The sequence below is a fragment of the Lolium rigidum genome, chromosome 7 (genome assembly GCF_022539505.1).
Source record: "Lolium rigidum isolate FL_2022 chromosome 7, APGP_CSIRO_Lrig_0.1, whole genome shotgun sequence".
NCBI lineage: Eukaryota > Viridiplantae > Streptophyta > Magnoliopsida > Poales > Poaceae > Lolium > Lolium rigidum.
The window spans coordinates 118,675,135-118,699,689 of record NC_061514.1 but is presented as its reverse complement, the minus strand read 5'-3'; the positions used below and the strand labels follow the sequence as shown (position 1 = coordinate 118,699,689).

The window sequence follows — 24,555 nt, the reverse complement described above, 5'->3', positions numbered from 1 at the left end:
CTGGCTCCCTAGCTACAGCATGCCCCGGAAAACAGTCACACATTTTCAGATCTTCGAAATGGTTTGAAAATCAGCGTCGCAAAGGACCCATAACTAAACGAGCATAGCTGCCATACTAACTGTTGCATCAACACCATAACTAAACGAGCATAGCTGCCATACTAACTGTTGCATCAACACCCTTTTGCATTTGTGGATCACACTGACAATGCCATAACCGATATCTCATACTGTGGGTCGTTCTCATCGTCCGTCCATGACAGGAAGATCACGCCCGGGTTTAATGACTTATACTGTACATATATAATAGGTACTTAATGCTACAGCATCCTTGACTTCTCCTAATTGTTCTGCCTAACTTCTAATTGTTTCGCCTAATTTTCCTCCTGTACATTAGAGGAGCCGGTTCCGTCTACCAGTAACTGCGCTTCTATATATATTAGTCAGACCTTGCGGAGTTTCCTCAGAGAGCACTTGCGTGTGGTGAAGGAGTCCAAGTTTGTACCGAGGCAGGTATTTGCTCTCCTGTCGTTTCTATAAATCTCTTGAGCTTTGTTGTAGCGGCACATTACATCCCAACTTAAGGCTGGTAGTACTGGATTTGTACTGTACGTATCAGATGAATATTGGGTACTACGTTGTAGCTTTTGTTTCTTATTTGTGTACATCATGTCTTTCTAACTAGATGGACTGCACTCCTCTAGATATGATGAACTAAGTTATCTGCTATGTTGGTTTCATGGTCTGATCAGTTACTACTTGAAGTAGTGTAGTTCTATTTTTCCCGATGAGCGTATTTTTCTAAGGTGATCCAACACTAGAAATCATAATGGACAGTACCCTTTTTGACCAAGAAAACAATCTCTACAAACACGCTACCAAAGGTGGTGGTGAACAATTGCTTCTAATGCCTAGGGCCTTTCCCGGACCGACTTTTGGGAAGCCTTGAATAGGCCTACTTTCAACAGCTTGTATATGGAACGTCGAAGCATTCTATATCTGTAGCCTGTAGGGGCGCGCGAGCCGTGGTGGCTGTCACAGATTGATAGGTTCACATTCCATACGGCACTCATATCTGAACGACAAAACTCATCAAGGTTTCATGGAGAACTTTTGGTGAACCCTCACCTTTATTTGACGGAAAGATAAAAATACATATCAACTAAAAAGAATCATATCCAACAACAGGTTTCATATAGTAGAATTCATGGACTAACCTGATTCCGTTATATCAACTAAAAAGACTCATATCCAACAACAGGTTTCATATAGTAGAATTCGTGGCCTAACCTGATTCCAATAACGGAAGAACAAAATATGGGGGATATATTTTTTACAGAAAAAGTAGGGATGGGTTTAACTTTCTGCTACATTATGCATGGTTAGTTGGTTACCGTAGGCTCCATTATATGGTTTTCGATCCAATAATTTTTTTTGCAATAATATAAATGTTCAAAGCAGCAAAAATGACAACATGCATGTTTATCCATGCATGATATATTGTTGTATGCAAATTAACTTGCTTAGGCCTAAGCCAATTTTTGTTATGAATATTTTATTCTTGTGAGGGTTCATTTGCCACATGCATAATGCATCAATAATCTGTCTCGCACATCAAAAAAAAAAATCTTGAAATACTGAGAGTTCAGTTTTAAATAGACAAGTCATGTTTTGTAGGTTTACTAGTAAAGGTACACATTTATAGTTTATCTATAATCAAAAAACATAAAGTAAGACTAATGCTATTTGTGTTCTTGTAGTTCTAATTATAGGAACTGCAAAATGGACTTGACAAATAGCGCCCTGTGGATGGTCTTAGCTATTTTTTCCATCACTGCAGTATTCACCAAAATTGCAAATGGAAGAATTACCTATGATCCCGTGTGTACACTACCACCTCCACCTCAGGTGAAGGGTATTGCTCTTTTGAGACTGTTATCAACTCTGTGTACGAAGGGCCCTGAAGCAACAATGCATTATCTGTATAATAAGTTTGGCAGTATCTTCACAGTAAGTTTTGTTTGGAAAAGAATAACTTTTTTGGTTGGACGAGAGGCATCCGTTATTTTCTTCCAAGGGTCGGAGTCAGAGGTTACACAAGGAGATATAAACGAGTTCACTGTGCCCATGTTTGGCCAAGAGATTGGCTTTGCTGTAGATTACGATACTCGAATGGAGCAAACTCGTTTCATTGTTGAGTCTGTGGGGCCAGCGCAACTAAGAAGCTATGTTGATCCCATGCTTGAGGAAGTGGAGGTAAGTACACCTTCGATCTCCACTAGCATTTATGTTCTTTTTAAGCTCAAGCTTCCAATTAATTAATTAATTAATTCATTCATTCATTTGGTTTATATATCATACGTTGGGAAACTTTTGCTGTTTTACTACTGACATGTTAGTTAGTCTACATATGTATAATTGTGTGAAAACTTAGATAATATTTTTTATGTAGTTAGAAATCTAATGTAGTATTAAATGTTCATTTATAGGTTACATTTCTGCTCTTATATGTCTACAATGACGTGCCGTCAATGTTCTATCGTTCATCAAAGAATTGCTCATTGGGTTGGCTTGTCTGACAGCCCTATGGACTTGATTTGATGGCCACTATATTTCATTTATGCACTTTTTGCAAGCTTTTCTAAGGGAAAATAATGCATTGGATGCAATAGTAATAACAATCACAGTAATAAGAAAATTAGATGGCAAGACACGTTCACGTTATTTGTTGCCTAAAATGAAAAAATAAATGCAGGTGGTTGATTACAACATGTCGAACAAAAATGTAGTTTACCCACGGTGCAAATGAGACCAACACTTCCCGCAAAAGCATCTTATGTGTATTTTTTCTTAATGATGCTAGTGTTAGAAACTTGCCTTGCATCTTTGTTTTCTACAGTACGATGGATTTCGATTTACTGACAACGTATTAACGTATTTATGTTCCACAGAAATATTTCGCAAAATGGGGAGAAGAAGGGGTAGTCGATCTGAAACATGAATTTGAGGAACTACTTATGTTGATTTCATGTCGATGCCTTGTCGGAAAAGAGGTCAGAGAGAAGATGTTTGGCCAGTTTGGAAAATTGTTTCATGAAATTGAGGAAGGTGTGAACTTTGCCAGTTTCATGTTCCCATACATCCCGATTCCAGTAAATCGTCGGCGTGACAGAGCACGGATCAAGCTTACAGAAATACTATCTGAGGTTGTTAGGTCACGCAAGAGCTGCAAGCGTGTCGAGGAGGATGTGCTCCAGAGAATTATTGATTCAACATACAAAGATGGCAGAGCCACAACCATAGAAGAAGTCAGTGGAATGATCATTGCCGTGATCTTTGGGGGAAAGCACACAACCGCATTGACTAGCACGTGGACCGGAGCTTGCCTTTTGAGCCATGAGAATTTCTTAGATGCTGCTTTAGAGGAGCAAAAGTGTATACTTAGAAAGTACAATGACAAGATAGACTACCGTATATTGTCAGAGATGGGCACTCTGCACAACTGCATCAAAGAGGCGGCACGTATGCACCCTGCAGTGCCGATGATAGTCCGCCAAGTGAAAAAGGATATCATCGTTCGTGGAAAAGAGGGCAATGAACATGGCATCCCCAAAGGTAACATCTTAGTAAACCTCGTAATGATGAACGGTATGTTGCCACACATTTACAAGGACCCTGAGGTGTTTGATCCAGATCGATTTCGTCCTGGAAGGGAGGAGGATAAAGCTGCTGGTAAATTCTCTTACACGAATTTTGGTGGTGGCAGACATGCATGTAGTGGAGAGGCTTATGCGTACATGCAAATTAAAATTATATTTAGCCATATACTGAGGAATTTTGAACTCAAGCTCATTTCTTCTTTTCCCAAGCCAGACTGGACCAAGTATATGCCAGAACCTAAAGGGAAACTCATGGTGAGCTACAAACGATTTCAGCTGCCTAGCAACTAAGATATTTTATCAGGTATCAACATGTATTTTGGTGGATGTATCTTTGTGTGCGTGTAGCTTTCCTACGGGCTAAGGCATATCGCACGGGTATTGTTACTTCAGTTATGTGTTTACTTTAACGTCAACTACAATGTATTCATCCTTTTGGCCGGCAGCCCTAGGCGGCCCTATTATGTAAAAGTTCAAAAATAACGAAAGGAGCGTGTTGTTGTTTATGTATGAGTGGGGCGGAGCTACGCAACAATTAAACGAGACTATTACCCATGTAGATTTCTGATTTTGTTCGGGTTGAGCTCAGTACAATTGCATCTTCTCTGGCCCAACACGACTGAAACGAGCAAACCCAGAACCTTCCGCTCACTGGCTTGCCATGATGCTCCTTGGCTGCTCCTATGCTGCCGCCGCTGGCCCGCCCTCTCTAGCTTCCTCCTGCCCTCCTCCGCGCAGACATTGGCCGGTGCCGCTGGCCCTCAACCTGCTCTCCAAGCTGATGCAGTGCCATTTCTCAAGTGTTTGATGATGCGTGACTGTGTCTTAGCTCCGTGGCTATGCGCATCCCCCTAGAGACGGTGTCCTAGCAAGACCCCAATGTTTCTTGGTTCGGGCTCCTTCCAAACCAGGTGATCTATGTTCATCACATTTTCTTCAATTAAATTGATTTATGTATGCAGACTAACTGAAATTGTACCGTTCTTCAATTAAATTGATTTATGTATGCAGACTAACTGGAATTGTGATACACTGATATACCAAAAAAAATACCGGCCTCATGTTTTAGGACTGAAGATGAAGATAACTTATTTATCCTTTAATGGCAACGCCTAGCCAATCCGAAAATATCGACCATTGGTTTACTATATATCTTTTGAATTTTGTATACCAATACTAGTATTTTTAGATTTTTATCATCTCTCATGTACTTTGTTGGATAGTTAACAGTTGAGTTTAATTAGGCGCCCCACCCTCTCGGGTCGCCTCGCGCGCGGCGACTCTGGAGGCCTCTCCCCCACCCTAGCGACCCGCTCCTTGATCTACAACCCACGGCCGCTGCCGCCATCATCGTCGGCGGTGGCGGCCACATCCAGCCTGTCAAGGATGGGTGGTGAGGGGAGGCGAACTCCGATGGTCTCCTATGCACAAGGCGGGCCGTCAATGGGGCGGTGCATGTGTAACGCAGGTGGTGGAGGAGGTCTTCCATGGTGGCGTGTTGACCGACAACGGGGGCTCCTCTTGCTACGCGGTTTGGCTTAAAATTTGAAAAGTTTAACTTTAACTAAATCTATAATGCGAACTAAATAAAAATGGAGGGAGTAACTGCATTGATGCTCAAAGTTGAGGGGGTAGCTACTAGAGGTCTTTTACTTGGTGGAGCTGGTGTTGCGGGACCAACGACAGGCAATTTCTTCATGTACTTTGTGATGGGTTCTTGCACGTTGGTCCGCGTGGCTGTGGTACTCGGATTCCTACAAGCAAGCAAAAGAGATGCATAAGTAACAAATTATGCCGAAATAATATGATGCGCAATGCTCGGAGACTCACATGGCGCCAGGGATGTTGGGGCGTGACTTTTTTCCTGCTGTCGCCAGCAGCTTAAGGCGTTCATGCTCCGCCTTCTTGGAGTTTAGCGGAGGTGGCTTGGTAACTCTGGGCTTCTTGGCGGAGGCCTCGCCGCTAGCTCCGGCTTCGGAGCTGGAAGCTTTGGCGCGGGGACGCTTTGAAGGTCGAGGAGCAGCTTTTCGAGGCGCTCGCTCCTCTTCCTCGTTGTCGTCTTCCGGATCCTCCTCCGCCGCATCACCGCTGACAGGGACACGAAGTATGTTGCGTAGATCTTCCTCCGCCAAAGTATCGAGCTGCGAGGAGGATTTGATAATAAGTTAGAACACTTCACAAGTTATGATAAGTTGAAGGATATGACAAAGGAGCAAGAACGTACCGGAGGACACTGGTTGTTCGTGTTGATGTCCTTGATCAGTTCCGGGACTGGTTGGCCCCTGCCTATCTTCACGAGCGTCTTGATCCTCCTCTTGAGAGAATCCGCAGGGAGATCATGGCGCGTTACCCGGAGAAGGTCGTCCGCCCCGGTATACTCGCACATCAGACGTGCGTTGTAACGAAGAGGCTGGATCCTCCGGGAAAACCAGCTAAGGGTCAGCTGGGCTCCGGTCAGTCCGTCGTGGACTAACCAAGATATCCTCCGCGCAGCCTTCTCCAAGATCGGAGTCTGGGCGAGCGTAGGGATGAAGCTCCAGCTAGCGAGCTCTTCCGGAGGCTGGTTCTTGAACTTGGGTAGTCCTTCGTGGACATTCGGAACTGAAATGTTTTTCTCGTAGAACCATCCGGCGTTCCAGTACCGGACGGATTCGTGGGAATCATGAGGCGGATACATGCGGCCAGGCCGGAGCATAAACGTCATGCTCCCGCAGTTCACCATAGCCTTGTCCTTTGTTTCCTTCTTCACCCGGAAAAAGAACTGCCATAGTCGGACATCTGGTCGGATTCCGAGATGCCCTTCGCAGAGAGTTGCGAAGTTGGAGAGAAGGAGATATGAATTTGGGCAGATGTTGTGGGGTTGAAGACCATATGTGTTGAGAACAGAAAGGAAGAAATCCGAACAGGGTAGCGACAGACCCCGTTCAACCCAAGCCTTGGTCATAACTCTTTCGTCCGCATCCGGCTTGGGGACGTCAGAGTCGCGCATGAAACTCCAGTGAGAGGAGATCATGCCCTCGTTCTGGAGCTCCCTGAGTTCCGCATCTGTAGTCTCACAGGGCCACCACTGACCCCTTTCGCCTTCGCGGATCCGAGCCTTGGAGGCCCTCTTGTTTTCCGCCTCCTGAACTTTGGCTGCCATTCTAGCCTGTCCTTCGAGTTCTTCTCGGAGTTCTTTGGTAGTGGGGATCCGGCCTAGTGCAGTGCTGGAAGAGGCGGAGAACGGTTGAGCTAATCTGATGTCGGAAACAAATGGTGGCAAGAAAGCAATGGGATCCGGGCAGATTGGTTCTAATGTGCTGGGTTCCGGAGTGCTCGGAGAACTACCAGTACAGTTTGATGAACTCTTTGACATGCTTCCGGCTGCACCCATGCAAGACTAAGTTGAGTAACCGGATCTACCCTAAGTTCTTCTTCTACAAGGCCGGCACACGTACCGTTAATGGCGCGGTGGTCCGACGAGATTCCGGCGAAGTAGAGGTCGCCGAACTTGGAGCGAACTTCGTTTTTTGACCACGAATCGGCGGCGGGAGAGATTTCCCGATCAACCGCGCTGATCTTGGCGCGAGGGGAGGCTCGGAGCGGCGGCGCATGAAGCTTCCCGTGGAGGTGGCTCGCCGGAGTTTAGATCTGGCTGGCGGCGCGTCGCGAGGAAGAAGACGAAGTGGTGAGGAGGTGAAAGAATGAGAAGTTACCGCGCGTGGGGGTATTTATAGACCCCTGCGCGGAGATTCGTGACTCGGATCATACGGTGGGAACTGAAAGGTCGCACCGTTGGATGTGTGACACATGTCTTAGGTCAAAAACGGTAAAACAACGTGGAGGTGACTTAACCGTGCACTCCCGAAATTTCCGGCTATGAATTCGCATTTCCGAAATTTTAGCGCGGGAAAAGAGAAAGTTGTGCGCGGGAAAAGTGCAACAACTACTACATTGCCGTTATTGAAGAAAAGAAGATTTCCTAGAAGATTATATCGGAAACAAGTGAAGTTTGAAGCTCTTCAAGATTCTCTTCGGAACCAAGTTGATTGATGTCGGAAGAATGATGAATCTCGGAGAACTTCGGGGGCTACTGTTGTGGGTATACTTTATGGGTATATCAGCGGCATGGCCTAGATCCGGCAAGCCCGGGTGGCCCATAGATGGTGGTGTGGCATGTGGCCCATCGGGCGGCCCAGTTGCTGTAGATCCTGAAGGATGAAGTCCAGCCCAGGAACAGGAAGCCGGATCCCAACCGACCTACGAAGGAGGCCGGATCCGTGAAGGCCCATGAAGTATCCGGATCCAGCACGTACTTAGACGAAGGCGGATCCTTGACGTACGCGGCAAGATATTGTACCGTAGTTAGGCAACTTGTATTCCGGCTAGGACTCTCCATGTAAACCCTAGATCCGTGCGCCTATATAAGCCGGATCCCGGGAGCCCTAGAGGCACAACCACAACTCATTGTAACAACGCGAAAGGGCTCAGATAATTCCAGACAAGCAGCAGTAGGTTGCCATCGTGCAGGTGTTCCGAAGCTGGGTAAAATCGCGTACCACCGTCCCGTGTGCACTCCGCCCTATGCCCCCTACTTCTTCTCCCCCTCGTGAGGATCCCTCCTCCGAGGTACCGTCGAATAGGCAACGACAAACGGGCCGATGCTAAATGGACGCTAAAAGTATTCGCGTGCGTTCATTTGCGGCGGCCCATGTATACCAAGCCGGTTGTATAGAGTCTCTGAGTCCGTTTGTGTCGGGTATACCTAACGGGCCGATGCGTTTTTTTTTTCCTGACAACGTGAAGGTCGGTAATAGCGGTTTTACATCCTATCAAGCCCTGTCGTCAGCGATTACCGCTTCCTGTGCAGGGCATTTACTATACACAGGGTCATAGACTCATTTTCTTGCCAAATTTTACCGTAATTTGTAGCGCCAAATTTCTTAGCCACACTTTTAGGCTGTCATATTTACCAAACTTTAGCTTGGTAAAATGTGAATGGGAACTAGACGCCTCCTAAAATACGATCACTATAAGGCTTTGGACAAGGACATGGCTGGCTTCCACACTATAAATAAGACGACCAACCAAAAATGCAACGGTGCTTATGAAATGGGGCACGATGGAAATCACTGCCGTTCACATGCGTAGGTATGCTCATCTGTGGGGTCCACTAGCTTGCCCACTCGTTGCAAAAGATTCTCTTCTTGAAATACACTACTAATTCTAAAATGAGTATAACGTTCGCATAATAAAGGCAAATAAGATTTTGTTTGCATATTTGGCTTCCTCGCGACGAACTCTTCGAAATGAGTCTAATATTTAATCTTTTAAAAAGGATTTCGTGAACTGTATCTATAGAGTCCTCTATTATTTGTGCATGTAGTCCGTATGCCATGTTCATGTAGTCCTGCAAAAAGTACTGCTGGAATTATAAAGTCCTTGTCAAGTTGTTCCTATGGTAATGCAGTACTTTTGCTTTTATACATATGACAGCTGTAGATTCATTTTTCACGTGGGATCATGTTGAACCGAATCTCGAGAAACACAAACCGCGCCTCATTTTATAAGCACCATCTGCGGGTCGACATCCAACCAAGGCGGAGGAGCCCAAAATCTTTCATCTCTTAGCATGCACCAGCACATGCTTTTTTTTTTGAGAAACACAGTACAAACGCAGACGCTCACATACACGCGCATACACTCACCCCTATGAACGCACACACGCACACCCTACCCCTATGAGCACCTCCGGAAGACTGAGCTGACGGATTGGATCTTGAAATTGACGAAGTCACCACAGGCGCCTCGCTGTCGATGGGAACGTCGCCTCCCACTGAATGAATATTCCGCCTTTATGAGACACACAAATGTCAAACCTGGGATTTGAACTCTGGTGGGCTGGGGGTACAACCACCCTCCTAACCACCCAACCTCAGGTTGGTTCTCATGCACCAACACATGCTCTGGGGAGTTAAAGTTTGATCTAAATCATCCGAACGGGTCAGTATAAGGAACTCTCCTTGACCGCATCCCTCCTCCTCCTCCTCCTCCTCCTCATGTCTCCTACCTCTTGTTTACTTTTTCTACCTGCAACTGCAAGTAGATGACTCCAAGACGCAGCGTCACGACCATGGCCTCAGGGCACGATCCCTCACTTCATCAAGAACCGCCACCTCTTGCTGGAGTGGTCAACCGGCTTCCTCCAGAGCAGCCCCACGCACACCATGTCTTTCAAGGTGCTGGGCCACCCCGGCAGCGCCTTCACGGCCAACCCGGCAAATGTCGAGCACATACTGAAGACGAACTTTGAGAACTATCCCAAAGGCGAGCTCGCGGATATCCTGGATGACTTCCTTGGCCACGGCATCTTCAACTCCGATGGTGAGGAGTGGCTGCAGCAGCGCAAGACCGCCAGCTATGAGTTCAACAAGCGGTCGCTAAGGAACTTCGTGGTGCATGCCGTCCGTTTCGAGGTGGACATGCTAAGGAACGGCAAGCGGGCGGCGGGGCCTGGGCGCTAGACTTTGGACATGCTGGACGTTGTATCATCCACTGATCGTGCCACTTCCGACGCTAACGGGTTAAGATTTTTTTTCGTTGTGTTGTCTGCTTGCAGTGATCGTGCTGCCGGAGCAGAGCATGGCGTCGGAGAGGGCGGGCATGGCAGTGAACAAGCGCGGGCTCACGCTGCGGGAGCTCCTGCAGCAGACGGTGCACTACAATCCCATAGTGCGGCGAGGTCAGCTAGCTCTGCACGACGCATCGTGACAATCAAATGCGCTGAGCTGCACAACAATTCATCTCGATTATTCATTCTAGGCAGCTCATGAGAATTGTGCTGTATTTTGTTGTTGAAGCTGCATTGAATGGAATAAAGGATCTTGTCACTAAGCACCCGGCAGAGCTTAAACTGCACAAGGTTGCTATGATTGAGAAGCTGCAGGAACGGATATGCGACTCCGACAAGGTGGTCCGTGAATCCTTGTACACGATACTGCAGTCTCTGATATTCCCATCTTTGAAAGAGGTACCCCCTCCCCACCCTCTCACCAAATGCTGCGCAAGTTTGTTTAACTGAACAATTAAGATGCCATTCGCGTCACACCTTCTTCAAATAGATGCACAGGCTGCAAACCTAGTATTGCTCATGTCACAATGTTCCCTTTATGAGCATAATATGATGATGCCTGCTTATTGAATGCATCTTTTCTTAACACCTTGACGATCAGTGGTAATTCATTAAAATGCTCCAAACACTGAAGCGCCAACCTTCGCTTCATTCTTTTTAAAGCCAAAATTTTCTAGTTTGTTTCACGGACCTTGTTGTCTCTTCAAAGTAGTATAAGCACATACCTGTGTCATGTTTGCAGCATCTTATTCTTCTGACCCGCTCCAGTTTTCTAAATCTACTCCTATAGTTTCTTTGATCCTGGCTTGAGAAGTCATATTATTCTCTGTTTACTATTACAGGACAATGCAATATCTACGAGGAGTACTCTATCTCTCTTGATGGCGAATGTTTTGAATGGAATGTGTGGACAGAGGTGAGGGCCTATCCTGAGGTAGAAGGAGGCTGCAGGGAGGAACTCTCTCGTCTTAGGGTTACAGAGATGGAAGCACCTTATATAGGTCAGGACTGGGCTGGGCCAAATGGGCCACAACAGAGAACAAGAAGACAGCCCAACAGATACACCAACAGTTGTCCAACACTCCCCCTCAAGATGGGTGATAAATGTCAATCATCCCCATCTTGGCACATGCAAGATTACACTCCCTTGAGCCCAGTCCTTTTGTTAAACAGTCTGCCACTTGTTGTCCTGATCTCACATAAGCTAATGAGATAATCCCTGCATCAATTTTTTCTTTAATAAAGAATCTGTCTATCTCCACATGTTTAGTTCGCTCATGCTGGACAGGGTTATTTGCTATGTTTATGGCAGACATATTATCACACCACACTTTCAAGCTTCCTTGCCTTAAAATTTTCAGCTCTCTTAGAAGGTTTCGTACCCACAACACTTCACCCAGGCCCTGTGACATAGCTCTGTACTCAGCTTCGGCTGTTGATTTCGAGACAACAGATTGTTTCTTACTTCTCCATGACACCAAATTTCCTCCAACAAAAACACAATACCCTGAGGTGGATCTTCGATCATCTAAGCAGCTAGCCCAATCCGCATCACAATATCCATCTACATTTAGGTGTCCATTACTTGTAAACAATACACCTTTTCCCGGAGTGCCCTTTAAGTATCTCAAGATTCTTTGAGCTGCTTCCAAGTGTCCATCCCTCGGATCATGCATATAGCGACTCACTACACTCACTGCAAATGATATATCTGGTCTCGTGTGGCATAAGTATATTAGTCTTCCAACAAGTCTTTGATATTTCTCCTTGTTAATGGGTTCTCCAGACTCTGCTGTGATTTTAGTGTTCTGGTCAATAGGTGTTGAAGCCACTCGGCACCCCAGCATGCCCATATCATCTAAGAGATCCAATGTATACTTTCTTTGAGATAGTGATATCCCTTTTGACGATCTTGCAACTTCTATTCCAAGGAAGTATCTAAGTTTTCCCAAATCTTTCACCTCAAAGGCCTGACTCAAGCATCCTTTCAGTTTTGCGATTTCCACAACATCATCTCCCGTGATGATAATATCATCAACATACACAGCAAGGATAGTGATTTTCTGCTCCGAATGTCTGTAAAATAAGGTATGGTCTCCATTGCATTGACCATAACCCATGCCACACACCACTTGTCCGAACTCGTCAAACCAGGCCCGTGGGGATTGTTTGAGACCATATAGAGATTTCTTCAGTCTACATACCTTCCCTTTAGTTTCAGGTCTGACAAATCCTGGTGGCATCTCCATATACACCTCCTCTTGAAGATCACCATGCAAAAATGCATTTTTGACATCAAGTTGATGGCCTGTGATCCCTTACAAAACATGTACAGCCAAAGAGTTTGGGTGGTACAACAAAGTCATTGTTATTTAGAAGGAGTTGGCAAGGAGACTGCATACCTAGAATCTTTGAAGGCATTCTGTTGATCAAATATGTAGCAGTCATAACTGCCTCACTCCATAAGAATTTGGGAACATTCATGGTGAACATAAGAGATCGAGCCACTTCAAGAATGTGCCTATTCTTCCGCTCAGCAACTCCATTCTGGGGAGGAGTGTCAGGGCATGAAGTCTGGTGCAGTATACCTTCTGAAGATAAGAAAGTAGCAAAAGGTTTGTTGATATATTCAGTACCATTATCAGTTCTGATCACTTGCACCTGAACATTGAATTGGTTTTTCACATAGGCACAAAAACTGCGGAAACAAGTGAACACTTCATCTTTGTGACGCATAAGATAAATCCAAGTCATTCCGGAATAGCAGATCAATAAAAGTCACAAAGTACTTCATGCCACTTATCGACACAACGAGGACACGTCCATACATCGAGTGCACTAACACAAATGGGGATACACTTCGATCCCTCTACTAACATAAGAGGTTCTCGTATGCTTAGCATATTCGCAGGCATCACAACATAATTTGGTTTTGTCCACTCCATTCATTACATCAGGAAAAACTTGAAACATTTTATCAAATGCCATGTGGCCCATTCGACAATGATGAACTAGTGCCATACTCTCCTTTCCTCCAACAATTGCAGCAAGCACAGAGCTAGCATCATGCCCCATCTTGTCACGATCTATGTGCCAAAGACCCCTATGCCTGGTTGCAGTCCCAATCTTCTTGCTGCTCTCCCTTTCCTGAATTAAACACATATATCTATCAACTATTATACGGTAGTCCTGCTGATCAATCGGGGCACTTAGAGATAGCAGATTTACTGGAAAAGCAGGAACATGTAGAACTGATGACAATTTTATGTTGGGTGTACATTGCACCGACCCCTCCCCTTTTATAGATTGTGCTGTGCCATCCGCTGTTTGGATAGTGCCTCTATGTGTGGGAGGATACTGAATATAAGAGTCAAACTCACTAATATTTCCAGTAACATGTTTGGATGCTCCAGAATCAAGAATCCAATCTGAATTAGCATTATGAGTGGCTATAGAAACTCTATCAATATTACCTTCATCTTTGTAGACATAGTGAGCAAAGTTCCCAAAGGTTGCTTCATTTTGTCCTTCTTCCTTTGATTGTCCCTGAGAGGTACTGGTAGTTGACTCTGAAGCTGCTGCCATATGTGCCTTGGGTGATATAGCGTGCTGCTGTCCTCCACCCCTGCCATATTGGTATCCATATGGCTGTCCACCACCTCTGCCATAGTGCTGTCCACCTCCTCTTCCATACTGCTGTCCATATGGCTGTCCACTACCTCTGCCATCACCTCTTCCTCTATAGCTTCCTCTGCCATGTGTGTATCCTCCTCTCCCCCTACTGGATGTAGCAAAGGAGGTACACTGATGCTTCAAGTGTCCCTTCTGCCCACAAGTATAGCAGTCTCTCATCTCTTGTCTCTCGGTAGTGTAGAAGGTCGGATGAGGGATAGAATCGCTTCCCTTTGTCATATTCAGACGCACTTCCTCTCTGGACATAGCTGCAATGGCTTCTTTGAGAGAAGGGGTAGTGGTTTGATGCAGTAAAGCAGCCCTTCTCCCCTCAAAATCTTGATTAAGACCCTTCAAGAACTTCATGACTCGCCGACGTTCAATCCAGCTTGCAGCAGCACTCACACATTCCCCATGGGCAAGTTCCAGAGGATCAACATGATCTAAATCTCCCCAAAGATGCTGCAACTCAGCCACATATGCCATCACAGTTTTGTTTCCTTGTTGCAAGTCATGCACTTTATCCTCAATCTCAGCAATCAACATAATGTTCCCCTTTCCAGAATAAAGATTTGATAGGGTGTCCCATACCTCTGAAGCTTTTGTGAGTGCCTCTACAGAAGCAGCAATGTTTGGAACCAAAGAGTTAAGCAACCATGCCACAATCAGAGAATTTATGGCATTCCATTGTTTCCATTCCGGACTGGTCTTGTCTGCTGGTTCTGCAGCTTCGCCACTCACACGTTCATCCAGCCCTTTCGAGTTCAAAATCAACAGCGCCCTCCTTGACCACCGGAGATAGTTGGCCACTCCTTCCAACTTGATTTCGTTCGCCGGCAGCTCAAGCTTCTGACCGATGTTGGTATGGGGAACGATTGCTCCCCCTCCAGCAGATCCTCCTCCATCTCCTTTGGTAGTGATAAGTTCTGCCAGCTTCTCCAGAGCCTTGGCCAAATCCCTGTTGTCCCCCATGCTTGACACCAAACTAACCTCTCAGAACCACCAAAGGACTTACCCGCAGGATGCCTCTTCGTCTCCTTACTTGTCACTGCCTTCCCCTCCTTGCCGCCGCAGCAGCCTGCTCCCTTCCTCTTCCTCCCAGCCACCGCAGCAGCCTACTCCCTTCCTCTTCCTCTTCCTCCTAGCTGCCACAGCAGACTAGGCTTCCAGATCGGCAGTCCTTCCCGTCGTTGCCCTCACTGCCCCTTGCTCTGATACCATGTGGACAGAGGTGAGGGCCTAACCTGAGGTAGAAGGAGGCTGCAGGGAGGAACTCTCTCTTCTTAGGGTTACAGAGATGGAAGCACCTTATATAGGTCAGGACTGGGCTGGGCCAAATGGGCCACAACAGAGAACAAGAAGACAGCCCAACAGATACACCAACAGTTGTCCAACAGAATGACACACCTTTCTATGGATATCCAGTTAATGGCTTTCAGGTTTCTGGAGCTAGTGGTTCTTAATTTCCCATCTTCCTTTCCCAGATATGCTGAACAGGTCAGTGGAATTCAGTCATGTATTGGTGTGTTGAAAGTTGAATGCTTCCCTGTGTGGTAAACAAGTTTAGTTTGTTACAAATGTACTTTTGGGGACTTGCTTTGTGGTCTTAGTTCTACAGTGCCTATATTATATTGTTCTAACTGATTCCATTCCTGCTAGGTGTACGAATTGTGATTGACCATATCTGTTGTCAAGTACTAATAATTTCTTTTGCACTGTTGCTTCTGGCAGGCTTTCAACAACTTTGTTGCTGTACTGAGCAACGACAGGATCCATCTGCAGGATAAGAGTAAACTTAACAGTGTCCTTGCTGGGCTTGGGCACTGCCTTTCCTTGGTTGCCCGTGCCACGGAAAATGATGATGCATCAAATCGACCGGTTAGCAAGCTGAAACTTTTTTTTTTGCTTCGATTTTCTCCTTCCTGACACAGCTGGATCTGTAGTGAAGAACATTATGAGATCGCAAGTGCAAATATTCTGAAATGTGCAGATCCATGGAACTCTTCTATTGTAATAAACATAATCTTTTCTAGTGATTCTACAGGTTCATAACCTTTCTACGAAAGAACTTTGGAAACCCACTCTTGATGAAGATAACTCTGGGAGTAGTAAGTCTTCTAAACGCTATCTTCTTCTGTTGCGTACTTATGTGCTAGCAATTTGTGCAGTTGTGCATTCCACCTTTAAGGAACCAAAGAACACTGAATGTGAATTTGGTTGTTGTATAATCAGAGAAGCTCAATTAACAAGCCTGCTGGAGCACAGAACTCCCTAGATATTTAGCACATTTTCGGTTTGTTTTCCATAGGATCTGCAATCTGGCTGCAAAATAAATGAACATGGAATGCTAAATTAGTAGTTCTAGCGAATTGTTAGATAGCTTTAATACACGGTGGCACTTTCTGTTACGTTCTGACAAGCAAACTCAGAAGTGTTTAGTTAGGATAGTTAAGTGGTGTACAATTTATTTGGGTGGTCTAGTTGAAATCGCAACACCAAGTTAGAACAACATTCAAAAAAAATGATAAATTTTTGGGTGATAGCATAGCACAGCTGTTACATGCCCTCTAGCAATTTTTCAGTTACGGTCTTCTGTTCGTTGAGCCTTCTTATCAGTGTTTCATTCGCTTATGCAATGCAGGTACATTTGCGACATCCGATGTACTAACGAAGCTTCAAAACCTCATCCAAATTCTTGTTAATTCTATAAAGGTTTCAGCTTCAGAAATATGTGCAAAGCCAGCAAATGATGCTCCCTCAAGTGAAGCATTATTGTCAGCTCTTCATTGCCTGGATCTAATCTGTAGAACTTTTGTTCGCGAGGCGAAGAAACCTCAGATGGAATTTGGGAGAACCAAAACTCTGTTTGGGCCTTACTGGTTGAATAGCTCTGTGTTGGTATATCTAAAGAAACTGTGGGGAGTGAAACGCTTGCTTCATGAAAAGGTACAGTTTTTCCCTGCTCATTACTACCTCCATCTTGCTGATCATACTGAAACCATTATCTGATCAGCCAGTAGAGAAAAACATCGTAGGGTTTCTGGGTTTGGATTAAGTAGTCTTGAAGTGATCATGAAGAATGGGTGAATAGAACCAGCATGAGTTGACAAGGAGGCAAAATAATCCTTTAGGATTCCTCAAGTCTCTCTTTGGGTGTCTTCTTCACCAGATTTCTACAATATATGAAAAACAGGACAAATTCGAAGTAGTTTGTTTGGATTTCTACAGTATATGATTAAGTAGTCTTGAAGTGATCATGAAGAATGAGTGAACAGAACCAGCATAAGTTGACAAGGAGGGAAAATAATCCTTTAGGATTCCTCAAGTCTCTCTTTGGGTGTGGTCGTCACCAGATTTCTACAGTATATGTAAAACAGGACAACTTCGAAGTAGTTTGTTTGGATTTCAGACAGTAAAGCACCACTACTTGAGATGTGTTTCCTCCTATGGGTCATTCCTTTGTTCCGAACACCCTCCAGTCACACAGATTTTTTTTTATGGGAGTCAATCCTTTCAAATTCGTATGTGGTTCCTTTGATCTAAAATAACAGCAAAAATTTGATGCTGCCATTTGCGATTTATTCATGTCCTTATGTTAATTTATACCAAAATACTTGGTGCTGTAAGGTGTTCGTAATGATATGGTTCTTATTTAAGATTTGCTTGTGTATTGTGATGTTCAAATATTGTAAGTCTTATATTAACATATTTCTTGTAGACTTTATCCCGCTTCAGACTATTAATCATGCTTTCTTTAGAAGGTTTTTAGGCTATAGCAAACATTTTGGTGGGATCTTAGTTCTTATGAAGTTGTCTTTCTCATTGCAGGGAGATGACAGATTTTTTATCTTCAATCTGAAAATTGCTGAAATATTTTTGTGTTTGCGCACATCAGTGGATGATACAATGTTTTCATCTGAGGATTTATGCCAGTTTGTATCTTCTTTATTTTCAAAGGTTGTCTTTGGTTTCATCAGTTTCAATAAACTGAGGCGTATTGTTGCCCTTTCTTGCAGATAAATCTTAGACAGCTTATGATATATCTTTTGTGTTATTTCATGGATTTGTAACTGTGATTGGTGTTTTTTTAATCAGGCAAAAGTACTTCGCAACAAGGATCTCATGGAAACACATTTGGGTCCACTTATAACTTGCATACCTGGTCTCATATCCAATGCCGCAGATGACTCAAAAGGATATTTGTTGGAGGTATGACTGATTTCCTTATACTAGTCTGTCAAATATGGTGGTTATTTTATAACTTTATCAAAATAAAAGAGTATATTCAACTGCAGGCATTTACAGATGCATTTAGGGACTCCAATGTGGATTGCAAGCTAATCTTGCCATACTTGGACGCAGTGGGAGAAATGTTGCTTCCTGTAGGTGCCTTTGTTGGATCTGAACTTAAATTCCTTCTGCATATATTGTCATGTTTAATCACCCAACCAAATAGCTAGTACAACATGCACATAATCTGGATTATCAGATTGATGCTTGTATTAAAATAAGGCTAAGGTACTCTATAAAACATGGAAGCTCAAGTTAAAACTCAATTACTGAGTAGAGAGAAACAATAAACAAAAATTCAGACAGATGATCAATAAATAAAGCTGATGCAAAAGTCACGTGTCACAGCAAACTTCTCAGTTCCCTTCTAACACCACTCAATCATGTGAGATTTGATCATTTGCAAATTGTAAGTCATTAATTCCCTCTTAATACTACTCGATCATATTGAGAGTTGATTTTTTTTAAATGAAGATTGCTAACTGCTAAGTCATTCTGTAGATATGCTTCCATTTTCTTTGTACAGATTTTTTTTATTGATTTGGTCCTGAAATCTGAATACTTCCCTGCACTTATTCATTCTATATGTTCAGCTGAAAACAACATCACCCTATAAAGATTAACTTTCCCTTTCTTTACAAAGGGAGTACTGATGTATGATTTGCTTTCTAATATTTTTCCTTTGTTTTCTTGTGTAGGAGAAATCAGGAATAACTTTTACTGAACATGATTCAGGCATATCGGAATATCATAGCACTTGGATAAATGAGCTACCTGGGGTATTACTACAATCAGTTGATAAAGCTCCTACAGTTACAAAGGTCTGTTGCAAGTTTGTTTATGCAGCACAGAGCTGTTAAACCATTTTTCACTATTGTCTGTCACTGACCTTCTCAGTAAATTATGTAATTTATGATGATATGAATGATCATAGGTTGTTTTGGAGCTTCTTCTAAGAATTGGACAGTATTTCCCCACTTTAGAGTGTGAAAACCTGCGACCCATTGCACAGTTATTTGGTACTAAATGTAAGTAAACCACTACTTAAGAGATCTTATCGTCTGTTTTTATCCTGAACTAATATCATTTTCGCTGACAGCTTCATCTGGAACGGTAGAGCTTGGTCCTTTTATTTGCCTTCCACATGACTGCCAAGAACTTGCCATTGCATGCCTTTATTACTTCTCCAATCTGCTCCCTGACATAATCGAACCATTGGCTTGTTGCTGTTTAAGTAAGTTTTTATGCTTCAACAGTACCGCTTTTTTTTAACAACTGTACAGCTATGTTATTCCCTGTTGAAGTTCGCGGATATTCTAATTTATGTAATGCAGGTGATAAAGTAGAGCCCCTCATATTATTTAGAATTGTTGAAGTTCTACAGCCAACATACAAGGCTGGGAATTTACAGATAACAGAGCAACTCAGTTTCTTGTCATTGCTAATGGCACGATTCGATGTTAATCGTGGTGAGTACTTGAAGTTAATCAGAGTTTGCTCTTATTAAGTTTGTTATGTTAGCTGAAACTTTGTGTTTTACGTAGTGACTGGTACAATAGGAAGTGATGGGGATAAGACTTCATAATACAAAATGGAATAACTTGTCGAAAGCTGCAACCATAGCAAAAAGATATACCATTAAACATAATTTTGGTATCACATTGATTCTAGAAAATTTACAGCTTCATGGTAAAATACAACCCAGATTTTTGTCAACCTCATGATAGAATGCGACCTAGAAAAGTTTAACATCCTCAAACAAAATGCAACATTATTTTTGAGATGGTGGCACAACTGTCTTCGTTGCTGCTGGTGGTTGTTTTCTCGTTGCATGGGGGTCATGAGAGGATCAATATCTGCACTGTCTTCACTCGAGCCCCTCCACACTCTCCGGACCCACTTGCATGCTGCCACCGATGCCTCAGACGGATTGTGTGCTACTCTGCCACCACCTTGCTGTGAGAGGTGTAGGTGGCAGAGGAAGAGAGACCGACAAGGAGTTTGAAGGAGGAAGCAGCCAGTAGAGTAGGATTTGGCAGGCTTGGGGATGTGGCATGCAGTGAAAGAAGGGAGGGGAATGGGGTGAAATTCAGAATGGTTTTAAGATTGAGCACTTGGCGTTTAGAATACCACTGTATCATAGGATTCAGCAGAGTACCATTTTTCTATAGAACGCGGGACCTCATTGATAGCCTGTTTTTTTTCCTGTGATGATAGACCGTGTTTCTGGTGGTAGTGCAGGGATAGAATAATAAGGAAATAATTACCAATCCTTGCATTACCTGGCAAATCCCCAAATATGGATTATTGAATGACTTGAGCAGAGTTTTTTTTTGGCTTTGTCTGACACTTGCCTTGGAATTTGTTGACCTAGGTATGGCCTGTACTCAGGAGGATGCCCGAAAGATCTCAAATTGGAATACTTTCAAGGCCTTGAATCACTTAATTTTGACTTCGTTATCTGAAATGGGTGATGGCTCCCTGGTCCTTGAATTGATATGGAATAATTTATCTAATGAGATTGTGAGCTTTCGTAACTCCTTTTTTTAAATATATTTTTCTCATAAAAACCCAATTGAACTCATGCTAGTTTGCTTTACTACAGGCACGAAAACCATCACCACATAATATTAATGGTCTGTTTAGGATTATTGTTACACTCGATGCAGCAACAAATAAGCTCATGGATGAAGATGTCATTAAGCTTATAGCTGGCTACTTGGTCGATGCTGCTCGGGTGTGTACTCCTTATTCGAAAGCTTTGATATTCATAGTTGGATGATTGTTGCACCTATTATTTTTCTGCTGCTTATTCAGCGGATGAATTGCATTATATGTTAAAGAAATTCAGCATGGCTTCTACATTGAGCACTTGGTGTTTAGATTCTAAACTTTAGAATACCACTGTATCATAGGATTCAGTTGAGTACCATTTTTCAATAGAAAACAGGACCTCATTGATAGGTGTTCCGTGTTTCTGGTGGTAGTGCAGGGATAGAATAATAAGGGACCAGTTATAATTACCAATCCTTGCATTACCTGGCAAATCCCCAAATATGGTTTATTGAATGCGATATATCACTGACGTTATCAGTTAAACTGAGCTATGTGTAGTTGCCAGTTTACAATCACTTAAGGAACTTTTCTTGCATACAGGCTCATTGTGATAATATTTGAGAAAAGAAATCAGAAACAAAGTTGATAAATTGGCATTATGTATACAATTTTTCTAGAAAGCAGTTGAATTTCCAGTGAACACTTTTGGACGATTCATCAACTTTATCAATTCACCTGGTTGATGCTAAGAGCAGATAATAGCTGTCCTTATTAGTTGATTAGCGTGCGACACAATCATTTACATGCTTCTCCTTCTGGCCATCATTTCTTGACCTTATTACTCTACTTCTGGTTGTGGGTGAGAATTGATCTTACCCCTGTTATCATGCATCTGCAGGATTTGTCAAAAACAATTGAAGTGGGCTTTCAGTCTGACAAGACAAGATTATTTCAATACTTTATAAAGCCCTGCAGAATCATGTTTGAGCAGAATGACAAGCTTCTCTGCAGCACATTAGAGATGCTTAAATCTTTTGCATCAGGAAACGATCATATATTTTCATCTGTCTCCAATTTAGATTACCCAAGGGAGCTTTCACAACGAGTTTGTATTGTCACAACCATACTGGTCTTCTTATTCAATGATCAGAGGCTCCATCGAAATCTCTCTCTGAACAAAACGGTTATTAAAGGCATCCTGCATTATATAAGGCATCAGATGGTGAGTGGTGATGAGACAAATTCTTTTTTTGGTAGTCACAGAGTAACTTTGAGCACCTTCAAATAAAACATTTTTTGTAATGTGTTAATTTGAGGATAGTGAAAACATAAAATGATAATGTAGCTCAGATACACTGGCTTGCGTTATAATTCCTGAACGTAGTTCAGACTTCAGAAAGACTTGTTCTTACAACTATTTCATTTTGTGAATTCTTGCTGCAGGATTCTAATGTGCCTGATGTGACATATGGAGAAAAGCAGACATTAAAATTTGCTTTTGAGCAACTCAAGACCAAAGCATTGCAGTTGAACTGTTGGGATAGAAGTGAGCTGGAAGGGCTTTCAAGCACCACCTAATGTAAATGTGAGTAACTTCGTCATGATTCACTAATGATGCCACTTTCATTTTTTTTTTTTTTTTTGCCAAATGAAACCCTCATCTATCTCTGACAGGGACATCCATCTGATGACTTCATATGGAAGTATGATGATGGAAGGAAAAGGATAGAGTGCCCGATGGAGAGGGTGGGCTGCGGATGTGCGCCATTTTCCAAGTTGTGTCACATTGCAGGGGTGCAGCATGTATGTCAGGCGTAGCTGTTACTAACAGTGTACTGAAGGTTGGTGCTTCCAGACAAAGGCAAGAAATGCCGTTGGGTATCATATATAATCATGTTTCACACCTATCAGATCAAGTCAGTAGATTTGTCATGATCGTGCAAGTACTTACTGCAGGTGGTTAGAAAAGATGTACGGTTCACGTTTCTTGTGCCCTGGAAACTACCAGTCAAAGACTTCCAGCAAAGTACAGTTCAAGTTGCTCTTGAGATTTTCTTTTTGCTAGAATCTTTTTTGAGCTATTTTTTGGCAGTTTTGAGTTAGTTAATTCGAAGAATATAAGTTGTGAGTTTTTTTTAGATGTATCCTTAAATCTGTTCAAGCATCCACTGTGTGAATTGCCACCCAAGCTGATTGAGCCAAACCACTCGTGAGTCGTGATCACTTCATATATGGGTGGTGACTCTTGATTGCATTGTAAATGCAGAAATTTTGATCTCAGTTATCTCAAGCCATCGATTTGATTTACTCTTACGTTGCATTTTTGTGTTGTGAAAACTATTCCTTCGACACCCCTCTTTGACCAAGTGATGCTAACATCCTAATAATTGTCTAAATAATTATGTGATATTTTCAATTTTTCTAGTTATAGTACTGCCAGATATGAATCAAAGCAACAATGAAGCCAGAATTGTATATGTTGTTTTTCTTTCTCAAAGATATATCTACTTTTATGCACGATTTCTTAGTACTTATTTGTTACGTAAATAAACTCAGGCTTTCTCAAACCATTTAAACCACAATCTAGATGTTAGAATCACCTAGAGGCTAGTGTCAATGCATACCGAGTTTCAAACACTTAACATGGAAGTTACAATCGGATTATTGTCTAACGATATGTATAGTGGCCTGTGAGGCTGCGACACAATTTAAAAGTGGAAGACTTTTGATACACATACAAATATCAGTACTGCTACATTTTTCTTTGAGATGACATGATATCAGTGTTAGAGCAATATACTTGTTGTATTACCAGAGGGCCAAATGCCACAATATATAGTACATGTACAGGTGCACATATGCAGAAAGCCCCCTAACATATGGGGAAACTACAATAGACAAATATATACATCTAACACCCCCCTCAAACTCATGGTGGATCCACAACACTGAGTTTGGAGAGTAAGAAATCATGCTGCGCTCGAGTCTGTGCCTTCGTAAAGAAATCCGCCAACTGCAAATCTGAAGGCACATAATGAACCGCAACAACATCATCATGTACCTGTGCACGTGTGTAAAAAGCATCAACACCGATATGCTTGGTCAGCTCATGCTTGACCGGATCACGTGCAATACTGATAGCACATGTACTGTCAGATAAAAGTGGAGTGGGTGTCGTAACGAGACCCCAAAATCTGCAAGCAACCACCGTAACCAAGTCACCTCAGCAATCAACAAAGCCATAGCCCGCAACTCAGCCTCAACACTCGAACGGGAAACTGCGACCTGTTTCTTCGTCTTCCAAGCAACAAGCGAACCACCAAGAAACACACGAGTAAGCGAAAGCGAACGACGATCCGTAGGATCACTCGCCCACGTAGCATCCGAATAGCACTCGGAGCTGGAGAGAGCTGGAACGGGGAATGAAAAGGCGACGAGTGATCGTGCCACGAAGATAACGAAGAACACGGAGGAGATGACTATAGTGAACAGTGGTAGGAGCTGAGACAAACCGACTCCAGAATATGAACAGGATAAGAAATATCAGGACGAGTGACAGCAAGATAAGCAAGACTCCCAACAAGATGGCGATAACGGGTGGGATCAGGAAGAGGATCACCATCAGTAGGACGAAGCTTAACATTAAGCTCCATAGGAGTATCGACCGTGCGCTCATCCCCAAGAGCAGCACGAGCAAGAAGATCCTGAATGTACTTCTCCTGAGAGATAGAAAAGCCATCAGAAGTGGAGGAAACCTCAATACCAAGA

The 24,555-nt window shown here is 43.2% G+C and overlaps 2 protein-coding genes across 2 annotated transcripts; both read left to right on the top strand.

Moving 5' to 3' along the window:
- Nucleotides 1-497: 497 nt before the first annotated feature.
- Nucleotides 498-4,035, top strand: LOC124674437 (obtusifoliol 14-alpha demethylase-like). Its single transcript, XM_047210484.1, has 3 exons — nucleotides 498-513; nucleotides 1,761-2,256; nucleotides 2,952-4,035. The coding sequence occupies exons 2-3, from the start codon at nucleotides 1,783-1,785 to the stop codon at nucleotides 3,948-3,950; spliced, it is 1,473 nt and encodes a 490-aa protein (XP_047066440.1). The 5' UTR covers nucleotides 498-513; nucleotides 1,761-1,782; the 3' UTR covers nucleotides 3,951-4,035.
- Nucleotides 4,036-9,865: 5,830 nt separating this feature from the next.
- On the top strand, nucleotides 9,866-23,001 carry LOC124671903. The gene is made up of 21 exons (XM_047208222.1): nucleotides 9,866-10,133; nucleotides 10,258-10,380; nucleotides 10,499-10,668; nucleotides 11,112-11,173; nucleotides 15,342-15,438; nucleotides 15,673-15,819; nucleotides 15,986-16,049; nucleotides 16,583-16,887; nucleotides 17,770-17,898; nucleotides 18,037-18,150; nucleotides 18,237-18,323; nucleotides 18,930-19,052; nucleotides 19,166-19,259; nucleotides 19,331-19,465; nucleotides 19,566-19,700; nucleotides 20,606-20,754; nucleotides 20,837-20,968; nucleotides 21,686-22,009; nucleotides 22,231-22,372; nucleotides 22,462-22,628; nucleotides 22,744-23,001. Exons 1-19 carry the CDS (start codon nucleotides 9,866-9,868, stop codon nucleotides 22,363-22,365), a joined length of 2,793 nt encoding a protein of 930 aa, XP_047064178.1. The 3' UTR covers nucleotides 22,366-22,372; nucleotides 22,462-22,628; nucleotides 22,744-23,001.
- Nucleotides 23,002-24,555: the final 1,554 nt, after the last annotated feature.

Bases quoted from the DNA above. Each gene is read 5' to 3' on its own strand.
- LOC124674437 (XM_047210484.1), top strand. From the start codon at position 1,783: ATGGACTTGACAAATAGCGCCCTGTGGATGGTCTTAGCTATTTTTTCC. The intron at 2,257-2,951 runs GTAAGTACACCT...TATGTTCCACAG, and splicing joins CCATGCTTGAGGAAGTGGAG to AAATATTTCGCAAAATGGGG.
- LOC124671903 (XM_047208222.1), top strand. From the start codon at position 9,866: ATGTCTTTCAAGGTGCTGGGCCACCCCGGCAGCGCCTTCACGGCCAAC. The intron at 10,134-10,257 runs GCAAGCGGGCGG...GTCTGCTTGCAG, and splicing joins GGTGGACATGCTAAGGAACG to TGATCGTGCTGCCGGAGCAG. The intron at 11,174-15,341 runs GTGTGGACAGAG...GTCCAACAGAAT, and splicing joins GCGAATGTTTTGAATGGAAT to GACACACCTTTCTATGGATA.